This window comes from Mastomys coucha, unplaced genomic scaffold, assembly GCF_008632895.1.
Source record: "Mastomys coucha isolate ucsf_1 unplaced genomic scaffold, UCSF_Mcou_1 pScaffold4, whole genome shotgun sequence".
In the NCBI taxonomy this organism is placed as follows: domain Eukaryota; kingdom Metazoa; phylum Chordata; class Mammalia; order Rodentia; family Muridae; genus Mastomys; species Mastomys coucha.
This window is the reverse complement of record NW_022196910.1, coordinates 54,496,740-54,507,940: the sequence shown is the minus strand read 5'-3', so window position 1 is coordinate 54,507,940 and position 11,201 is coordinate 54,496,740. Positions and strand designations below refer to the sequence as shown.

Genomic DNA, 11,201 nt, shown 5'->3' with positions numbered 1-11,201 from the left:
CTGGAGAGTTATATTTAGCCCCCTTTGGCTGGATGCCTGGCTTCAGGCAACAGGATGGAGAAACATTGGTGGAGAAGAGAGGTGCATCATTGGTCTGAGATAGACTATGTTTCTGTTCCTGGCCACTGGGTGGAAGAAACATGGATATGGATCAAAGTTAGAGAATTAAGGTAGACTTAAAAAAAATAACATTGGAAACAATATAATTATAAACATAATACATGTAATTGTTGGCAAAGTTAAAGACAAAAAGCATATAGAAGATACAAAAAAAAAAAACAATCTTACTTTACCATTCTAAGGAAAAAAAGTGTTATTTCATGTTTGATTTCTGTTCTTCTTTCATTGGTTTTAGGGGGAGCTGTTTTTCTTGATTTTTTTTTATCTCTTTAAAAATGTTTACATTACATTTTTAAAAAATTTATTCTGTGGGTGTGTGTGTGTGTAAGCATGTTTGTGTACCATGTGTAAGCATGTTTGTGTACCATGGCACCTAGGTAGTCAGAGGATCACTTGCAGAAAGCAGCCTCATCTATTGTGTGGGTTCTGGGGATCAAGCTCAGGTGTTCAACAACCTTGATATAGCGTAGGCTAGCCTTGAACTTATGGCAATCCTCCTGCCTTAGCCTCCTGAGTGCTGGGGTTATAGGTATGTACCAGCATGCTTTGCTCATCTTATAATTTTGGCATTTGTTTGTTTGGTTTTCTAAGACAGGGTTTCTCTGTGTAGCCCTCACTATCCTGGAACTCACTCTGTAGACCACAGCATGGAACTCACAAAGAACCACTTGTTTCTGCCTCCCAAGGGCTGGGATTAAAGGCATGTGCCACCACTGCCCAGCTCATTTTATAGTTGTTAATCTAAACTTTCAGTAAGTTTTATAGGAAGATGTAACAAAATCCAAATAATAGAGTTTTTTTATTTATTTATTATTATAAATAAGTACACTGGTGTCTTCAGACGTACCAGAAGAGGGTGTCAGATCTCATTACAGGTGTTTGTGAGCCACTATGTGGTTGCTGGGATTTGAACTCAGAACCTTCAGAAGAGCAGTCAGTGCTCTTCTGCTGAGCCATCTTGGCAGCCCCAATAATAGAAATTATATAATGAAAAGTAATCTTGGGGCTAGCAAGATGGCTCAGCAGTCAAGAGCACTGACTGTTTTTCCAGAGGTCCTAAGTTCAATTCCCAGCAACCACATGACCATCTATAATGCTATCAAATACCCTCTTCTGGTGTGTCTGAAGACAGACAGCTACAGGGAACATACTCAAATTAAATAAATAAATAAATAAATAAATAAATAAATAAATAAATAAATACTTTTTAAAAGATTTATTTATTTATTTTATTTATATGAGTACACTGTAGTTGTCTTCAGACACACCAGAAAAGGGTGTCAGATCACAACTGCAGATGGTTGTGAGCCACCATGTGGTTGCTGGGAATTGAACTCAGGACCTCTTGAAGAGCAGTCAGTGCTCTCAACCCCTGAGCCATCTCTCCAGCCCATAAATAATTTTTTAAAAAAGTAATCTTACTTTGTACTTCTCTTCCTTGGCCTCTTTCTTTCAGAAAACACTGCTACCAGTTTCTGTGGACACTTCCAAAAACATATACATTTATAATCAAGCACCTGCACTCATGTATACATTATAGATGCTATAATCAAGTACCTGCCCACACTATATTCACTTAGAATCAAGTATATAAGGACAATCCATTACATACATTTACAACCAAGCATATATGTCCATGCATGCTGTCTTAGTTATTGCTGTGATAAAACATTATAATCAAAAGCAAGTTAAGGAGGAAAGGGTTTCTCTGGTGTATGCTCCCTCAGCTGGTCATCACTGGGGGAATAAGCCAGGAACTCAGACAGGGCACAGACCTGAAGGCAGGCGCTGACACAGAGGACGTGGAGGAGGGCTGCTTACTGGCTTGCTTCCCATAGCTTGCTCAGCTGGATTTCTTATAAAATGCAGGACCACAAGCCTAAGGCTGACACCACCCAGAATGGGCTGCGCCCCGCCTCCCATCACTAATTAAGAAAATGCTCTTCAGGCTTGCCTACAGTTTGATATTATGAAGGCATTTTCTCAAGTGAGATTCCGTTCTCTCAGATGACACGTAGAACTAGTCAGCACACATACATTTTTTGTATATATGCTAGCATATTATACATGCTATTTTGTGCTTTAAAAAAATAACCTTTGCTGGGCAGTGGTGGCACATGCCTTTAATCCCGGCACTTAGGGAGGCAGAGGCAGGTGGATTTCTGAGTTTGAGGCCAGCCTGGTCTACAGAGTGAGTTCCAGGACAGCCAGGGCTATACAGAGAAACTCTGTCTCCATAAACCAAAACTAAAAAAAAAAAAAAAAGTAATAATAATAACCTCTGAGCCTTGGAGATCTTTCCATATCAGCACATAAACTCCATTTCGCCCAGCGTGTGAGCAGCAGAGTAATTGTTGTCTGGAGCACCTGGGAGGCTTCTCCCCTGGGCACTGACACCTACCCCATGCATGCTAAAAACTTCACACTTGGGGCTGGAGAGATGGCTTAGGGGTTAAGAGCACTGGCTGCTCTTCCAGAGATCCTGGGTTCCGTACCCAGCACTCCCTGATGGCTCATATCCGAGGCCCTCTTCTGGGGTGTCTGAAGACAGCCAAGGCATACTCACATCACAAAGTAAATAAATAGATCTTTTAAAAGGAAACAACTTCAGACTTTCTGGGCTGAGTGTGGTGCCTCACACCTTTAGCCTTAGCACTTGGGAGGCAGAGGCAGGAGGATCTCTGAGTGCAGGACCAGCATGGTCCATAGTGAACGCCAAGCCACCCAGAACTAATTACTGAATGTTCCCCAAAAGAAAAATAGTAGATTTTCTGATTAAAAAAAAAGAAAAAAATTTTGTTGTTGTTGTTGTTGCTGCTGCTATTGCTTAGACAGAGTCTCACTCTGTAGACTAGGCTAGCCCTCAAACTCACAGAAATCTGCCGGTCTCTGCTGCCATCCTGAGTGCTAGGAGTAGGCTGGAGAGACAGCTTAGACTGAAAGACTAGGCTCACAAAGTGACGAGACATGGGTCACCAAGACTGTAGAAAGGTTTTAAGTGAAAAGCAAAATAAAACAACAACAACCATAAGCCTAAAGTCAAAGCAGGGTGGCAGCTCCCCCTGCAGTCCCAGCCTTCTGGAGACTAAGCCAGAAGGCCTCGCCATGGATTGATGGTTAGCCTGGACTACAGCGTGAGGTCCTGTCCCCAAAATCAATCAAATGAAAAAGAAAAACCATACTGATGGAGGATGATGACTGTTAGTATGGTTTCCTATGCAGGATACATATATAAATATATATATATATATATATATATATATGGTGTTTGTATGTATAAATATATTTATATGTATGTATAACTATATATTTATATATACACATATGTATGTAAATACATATATACATACATTTATTATATAATACACATATCTGTATATATAATGAATCTTTAAAAAAATGATTCCTTTTTCCTCTGCCATCCTTGGCCTCATCCCGTGTTCTGTCTTTCTGTGCTGAGGCTGATGGGAGCTCAGGGTCCCAGATATGTTACACACTTACTGGATCACAATCCAGTTTATCACTGCTGGTGTCTGATTTTCTTCTGGTTTTCTTTAGTACAAACCTCTGGAGTGAACATTTTTTTCTACCCACCTTTTATCACTTCAGTAAGTGTTTTTGCAAACTGCATCCCTAGCACCGGAATCTTGGTGTAGAGTATTAATATTTAAGCACTTAATGGAACAGGATGACTTGCTAAAACCGGTTTGCCACACCCCATTAAGGAGCTCCTTCTCCTGTTCCTCTCCTTTGTGAATTCGATTTCCTGGCTTTATTGTTTTTAAGTGTAACTTAATATTTTGGTGACGGGATCAAACCCAGGGTCTTGCCCTTGCTATAGCGGGCATTCTAAACAAGCCTTTCAGACCAGCTCTTTCCTGGGGTTTGGATGCATTGATTATGGAACAACCAAGTAAATACTTTCAGCTGGTTTTAACTAAAAGCCATATTTAATTTTTTTAAAAAACTGTTTTTGGTTCAGTCTTTAGCTTTGAACTCCGTATGTAGCTGAGGATGTGTTTCTGATCCGCTAGCTTCCGCCTCCCTAGGTTTACAGGCATGAGCTACCACACCTAGTTTATTCAGTGCTGGGGATCAAATCCAGGAACATTCTATCAACTATACATTTCCAGCCCCAATTTAAAAATTAATTTTGCTGCTTTTTGACATGTGTGGTGTTTTACATGCATGTATGTCTGCACTACGTGCATGCCTGGTGCACATGGAGGCCAGAGAGGCCACCAGATTCCCTGGATCCCATGCTACAGAGAATTATGAGCTGCCATACAGGTGCTGGGAAATGAGCCAGGTCTTGTGGGAGAACAGCCAGTGCTACCACTGAACCATCTCTCCCCCAAAAGATTTTTTTTTTTTTTTGAGACAGGATCTTACTATGTAGCACTGATAGGAACTCACTATGTAGACCAGGCTAGCCTCAAACAACCAGCGATCCTGCTACCTTTACTGGAATGAACTGCCATGTGCAACTGGTAGTTTTTATGTTTAAAAAAAAAGTTTCTCCTTTGTGCAAAGAAATATAAGGGAAAAGACACATTATTATGTAATCTTTGAAATTAATATTTTATATCTTTTCTTGAGAACTTCATACATGTACACAATACAATGTAATCTGATCCACCCCCACTTCTCTCCTCCAGCTCCTCCCATGTGCACCCCCAATATGTTTCCCTCGAGACTTTTTTGTTGCCGTTGATACGTTCAATTAGTTTTGAACCAGCAGAGCATGGAAAACCTGCCAGGGGGAAGATTTTTGAGTCTCCTTTCCCCATCAGCCAGCAGGGGCCAGCAGCTCCTCGGTAAAGGGCGTGGCGTGCCGCCCCTTCTGGACTTTGGCTCCCTTAAGCTTATGGTTGGCTTGTGGTGCTGAGCACAGCAGCTGTGAGCTCTGAGACAGACAAGTCAGAGCCAGAAGACAGCATTGCACAGTTCGCCCGATCCTCCAGCACATATATCTTCTATTCCTCTTCCTCAAGGTTCCCTGAGTCTGGAATGGGGGTGGGAGGTTCGATACAGATGTCCCATTTAGGGATGAGCATTCAGTACCTTTTTCTTAGTACTTTCACTAATTACAAATCTCTGCACTTAACTGATAGCCCACTCAAAAAAGAAGACCCTCTGGCCAAGAGAAGCTCAGGCCTATAAATATAAATATCTAGAATGCAGTTGAAAACATGTCCATTGAGCAAAGTAACGATAGCAGGTTTCACCCTAGGCTGTCATCATGTGGCCCTGACTTTCCTGTTTTATAGGAACTTATTATGAAGGCCAGGCTGGCCTTGAATTGACAGAAACCTATTAGTCTCTGCCTCTAGAGAGCTGGGTTAGCAATGGGTTTTTGAGCTGGATTCCAGTTTCAGGAGGTGTGAACCCCTCCTGTGGGGTTCCCTTATTGCACCATGTGCACATGTTGCCTGGCACATCAGAACTATAATATAAATGTTCAAGTACTGGGTAAGACCACTGATGTTTTTTCCTCCCTGCAAAAGCCTGAATAGAACTTTCCTGCACTATAAAGCTAACTGGCAGGGAGGAAGTCTCCTGGTCGGTTTGAAGTTGATTTCTTTATGTCCTGCAATCAGCGTGAGTAGTGTCTTCAGCGACAGAGTGTTAGTGTGTAGTTATGAGACACTAAAACATTTTAAATAAGCAGGCCAGTGGTGACATATGCTTTTAATCCCAGCACTGTGAGGCAGAGGCAGGTGGATCTCTGAGTTCAGAGCCAGCCTGATCTACAAGGTGAGTTCCAGGACAGCCGAGGCTACACAGAGAAACCCTGTCTCAAAATGTGTGTGTGTGTTTAATGTCTATATATGTATATGTGAATAAATATAGAGCCAGAGAGATAGCTCAGTGGTTAAGAATATACACTGCTCTATCAGAGGACCAGATTTCTGCTCACAGCACCCAAGTCTGGCAGCTCAGAAGCAGCTTAACTCCCGATGCCTTTCTGGACTCTAAGCACCTGGACTCACATGTACATACATATACATAAACACACAATTAAAAAATAAAAATAAATAATTGTCATTGTGGTTTTTGGTATTTTTTGGTTTGAGACAAGGTTTCTCTGTGTAGCCCAGCTGTCCTGGAATTCATTCTGTAGACATCAGTCTGCCTCTGCCTTCTGAGTGCAGATGGTAAAGGCATGAGCCACCTCACCCAGCTAAAATAAATCTTTAAATTTTTTTTTTTAAACATTTACTTATTGGGCTGGAGAGATGGCTCAGCAGTTAAAAGCAGCAGCTGCTCCTCCAGAGGTCCTGAGTTCAATTCCCAGCAACTCCATGGTGGCTCACAACCATCTGTAATGGGATCTGATGCCCTCTTCTGGTGTGTCTGAAGACAGCTACAGTGTACTCACATATATAAAAATTAATTAATTATTTAAAAAATAATAAGATTCCTAAGTGGCTCCTTATTTAATTAAAAAACATTTATTGCTGTGCGTAGTGGCGCATGCCTTTAATCCCAGCACTTGGGAGGCAGAGGCAGGTGGATTTCTGAGTTCAAGGCCAGCCTGGTCTACAGAGTGAGCTCCAGGACAGCCAGGGCTATACAGAGAAACCCTGTCTCGAAAAACCAAAACCAACCAAACAAACAAACAAAAAACATTTATTTATTTGTATATATGAGTGTTCTATTTGTATGTATAGCTGCACAATAGAAGAGGACCTTGTAATCCCAACACTTGAAAGGCAGAGGAAGGATTGCTGTTGAAAGCCAGTCTGGTCTACATCGTGAGTTATAGGGTAGTCAGGGCTTTATAGGGTAGCCTTGGCTATCCTGAAACTCACTCTGCAGACCGGGCTGAACTCACAGAATCCGCCTGCCTCTGCCTTCGGAGTGCTGGGACTAAAGGTGTGCACCACCACAAGTGCCCAGCAAGTTAAAGACTTTTGTAAGCTTCGCTGGAAATGGAACTCAGGCCCTCTGCAAGAGCAGCGCATGATCTTGACACCTGAGCCATCTCTCCAGCCCCTGGACAGCTCAGTAGAGGATATCTGTAAACGTTGAGGTTCCTTTCACCGTTAAGGAAGCCGTCCTCGCTTTCCAGGTTTCTTTTGTCTTTTTCTGTCTGATTTCCCAGGAAAGCGTTGGGCTTAGTGGGATGCTAGAACGTTGCATCTAGACAAGGATCCCCTTACTCAGCCTCACTATATGACGCTCCTTGGTGACCCTACCACACAGCACACTCCGGCTGTGAGCGGTAAACTCGGCTTCTCTCCACAGGTTCTCTTATCTCCCACCATCCCATGTGTTTGTGTTTTCAGGGCTAGAGAGGGAGATGCCTTGCACAGGCTGATGGAAGGGTGTGCGGTATTCCTCTTCCACACCACTCTCCTACTCACGTTTGACCTGTTTTATTTCCCCTCCAGGGAAAGCCATATGTCTTTGACCGCGTATTCCCCCCAAACACGACTCAGGAGCAGGTTTACCACGCCTGTGCCATGCAGATCGTCAAAGGTAAGAGACTTGTCTTCAGAATGTATTTCCCGTGTCCACCTTTACCCTCCGCCACTACCAGGTAGCCTTCTCTGCCTTCTCTTTCAGATGTCCTTGCTGGTTACAATGGCACAATCTTTGCTTATGGGCAGACATCCTCAGGGAAAACACATACTATGGAGGTGAGAGTTCTGACTTGGGAGTTGGAGGATTTGAGGAAGGTTCACAGATCAAAAACCTTCTATTGGGAAAAATCCAGGAGTCGGGGGTGAGCTGAATCAGAGGCAGATGAATCTAGAGGATGAATGAGGTGCAATGTGGGAAGGAGGTTTAGAGGCATCCCTTCAGCCCCCAAAACTTCCACTCTTCTCGTGACTCGTTGTCCTCCTTTTATCTAGAAAACCAGCAGCAATGATAATCGGAGCGCTGCTCAGTTATCAGCTTCCATTCACAGGCAGCCATGCTGGTGACCTTCTCCCAACTGAGGATGCTCCTCACATTACTGCCCACCCCCGTGTCCCCAGTGACCTCTGAGTTGTCTCCCTGTGAGCCTCAGCCTTACTCTGGTGTGCCTTCACTCCTCAGGGGAAGCTGCACGACCCCCAGCTGATGGGCATCATTCCCCGGATCGCTCGAGACATCTTCAACCACATCTACTCCATGGATGAGAACCTTGAATTCCACATTAAGGTGAACAGCATGTGACTGCCGGGGCCTCCCATGGGGACTGAGAAGACCCAGCAAAAGCCACCTAAAGCTTTACCCTGGTTACCCCACCTTCCCACCAAAAATGTCCCCTCTGGCACTTTCCCAGCCACCACTGTCCTGGAGCCTGTATTGGTTTGGGATTCCTGTGTTAGAGTTAAGACCACCCACTTGGGGCTGGAGAGATGGCTCAGAGGTTAAGAACACTGGTTGCTCTTCCAGAGGACCTGACTTCAATTCTCAACACCCACATGGTGGCTCACAACCATCTCTACCTCCAGTTCCAGGGGATCTGATGGGATCTTGTCATGAATACACACATAAAAATAAATAAAATTAAAGCAACAATAATAGAAGCCCTTCTCACACCACCGCCTTCCTCCCTAACCAGGTGTCTTACTTCGAGATTTACCTGGATAAGATCCGTGACCTTTTGGATGGTGAGTACTTGGTTATAGTCGTGTGAGGAGGCAAGAACGGAGAGACCACCTCCATCCAGAGATTGGTTGCAGTTGAGCATCCAGGACATTTTTTTTTCAGTTTTATTTAAAAAAAAAAAAGTTTATTAAAGGGTACAGAAGATCCTGTGGTACAGACAGGATTACTAAATGTGCCCATCTGGAACAAAATTGGCAGATGTATCACTTGGGCTATTTGCTTTCGGGGTGGCTAGAGACCCCTCTGGGAACACAGCCTCCTCTGCTGCCTCCAACACAATCTGCAGTTCTGCAGTCAGTTCTCAGAACTTGAAAGGGACACTCTCATGGAAGGCCACAGCTGCTGGCGATCTTCCGCTCTAAATCCCCAACCTAGGGGTACAGCAGTTGTTAAAGTTCAGACCAAGTTCAACGGAAACACCAGCCACTAGTGTGAGCTTGATTGAAATCAAGGACATGCCTCCTCACACCACAGCCCTGCGGCTCTGCTCTCCACAAACTTTCAGTCCAGAGGGGTGGCATCTTGGCTGTAAGCCTAGCTATTCAGGAGGCTGAGGCAGGAGGACTGTGATTTTGAGGCCACCTTGGGCAACTTATCAAGAGTATGTCTCAAAAGGAAAAAAAGTAAAAAAGGGTGGGATGGAGTTGAGTAGTAGAGCCCACCTGGTATGCATGTGGCCTTGGGTTCAAACCCCAATTAATATGGAGAAACAGAGAAAGGAGAAGGAGGGATGGGGATCTAGACAGGAAAAAGCGTGAGGTTCTGTGTTCAATCTTCAGTTTCCAGCTGCAGAAACAAAAACAGGAAAAACAAAACAAAACAACCACACCCCTCTCTCAAAGCCTGGGAGAGTCAGGGAAATGAGCTCAAGGCTCAGTGCTGACACACAGAGCCCAAAAATGGCTGAAGTCCTGTGAGGAGGGTGGAGGAGTAGAGCCTCCTGTGAACCAGCACCTCCTGTGGTGTTTGGGTTTCCACGGGAGTCTTCCTACCTTAGCATGCCTGCAGCGTACCTAGGGCTGGGAGTCCTGGTCTCTCTTACCATGCTTTATCTTGATTTCAGTGACCAAGACGAACCTGTCTGTGCATGAGGACAAAAACCGGGTACCGTTTGTCAAGGTGAGAGCCCGGTGGGTTCTTGTGCATATTGGAGCATCAAGAGTGTTCGTGAAGAGGGAGGGATCGGTGGAGGACTCCCCCAAAGGTCCCTTGGGTGGTATGTGGGCAGCTTGATCAACTGTTTGCCTCCTGCAGGGTTGTACCGAACGCTTTGTGTCCAGCCCAGAGGAAATTCTGGATGTGATCGATGAGGGGAAGTCGAACCGTCATGTAGCTGTCACCAGTGAGTGGGGACATAAAGAGCTGTTGGGTCTGGGGGTCTTCTCACCTCTCTTCTGTGCCCACTGGGGGACCAGCGAGCAGGGGAGGAGGGGTCTCCTGCCTGTGTAGCCCACTGCCTAGGAAATGACACTGTAGGGCTGGGCCTAGACGCCCTTTCTCTCTCGGTGGGTGGTGTGTGGGCCAGTGGCTCTGCGGCTGAGGGATGCACGTCTCCTGCAGACATGAACGAGCACAGCTCTCGGAGCCACAGTATCTTCCTCATCAACATCAAGCAGGAGAACATAGAGACGGAGCAGAAGCTCAGTGGGAAGCTGTACCTTGTGGATCTGGCCGGCAGCGAGAAGGTGGGCATCTCTGGAGTAAGGTGGAGTGTGGGGGCTGCAAAGGAGTCCTTGGGAGGGAAGGTTTGTCTTTTTTAAAACTGTATTTGAGAGAAAAATAAATTTGGCCCTGTACAGTAGCAATACATGTTTCAATCCAGCACTTGGGAAGGACAGCCCATAGCACAAACCCCTCCCCAGTAATAAGCAAATATTTCACCATTAAAATAAATCTCAGGGAGATGGCTCAGTATGTGAAGCATTTGTTGTGCAAGCCCTGGGACCTGAGGTCAGGTCTCCAGAAGGCACATAAATCCAGGCATGGTGGTTCAAGTCTGTAATTTCAGTGCTCCTACCGTCAGAGGAGTGCTCCTACAGTTAGAGGGAGGTGGTGTAATCAGCAGTGAACAGTGAAGGGACCCACCCTTAAACAAGGTAAACAAGGTAGAAATTGAGGACCACACACACACTGTGACATGCTCCCTGATCCATCCATTCTGTGTGTGTGTGTGTGTGTGTCTCTGTCTCTCTCTCAGACAGACACACACACAAACACAAACGCACGCACGCACACATGCGTACATATACACGTTGATAATCCAAGGCTTGGAACATAGCTCATTGGTAGAGTGCTTACTTAGCAAGCATGAAATGCCTGGTTGATCTCCATCTAGAATAAGCAGGACATACTGGTACACACCTGTTATCTCCTTGAGAGGTGGAAGCAGGGGATCAGAAGTTCAAGGTCATCATTAGCAACATAGGGGCCTTGTCTCAAACAAAACAAAGCACAGGGCGGGAGGGAGAGAGGGT

The 11,201-nt window shown here is 44.9% G+C and overlaps 1 protein-coding gene across 1 annotated transcript in view; it reads left to right on the top strand.

Annotated features, from left to right (window-relative positions):
- The window catches only part of Kif5a (kinesin family member 5A), a 38,333-nt gene that overhangs the window by 7,178 nt on the left and 19,954 nt on the right, over window positions 1-11,201 (top strand). The window contains exons 2-8 of the mRNA XM_031349622.1: window positions 7,518-7,605; window positions 7,693-7,766; window positions 8,170-8,274; window positions 8,681-8,729; window positions 9,791-9,846; window positions 9,982-10,069; window positions 10,288-10,412. Of these exons, the coding sequence (XP_031205482.1) occupies window positions 7,518-7,605; window positions 7,693-7,766; window positions 8,170-8,274; window positions 8,681-8,729; window positions 9,791-9,846; window positions 9,982-10,069; window positions 10,288-10,412 (585 nt within the window). The remainder of the gene's footprint in view (window positions 1-7,517; window positions 7,606-7,692; window positions 7,767-8,169; window positions 8,275-8,680; window positions 8,730-9,790; window positions 9,847-9,981; window positions 10,070-10,287; window positions 10,413-11,201) is intronic.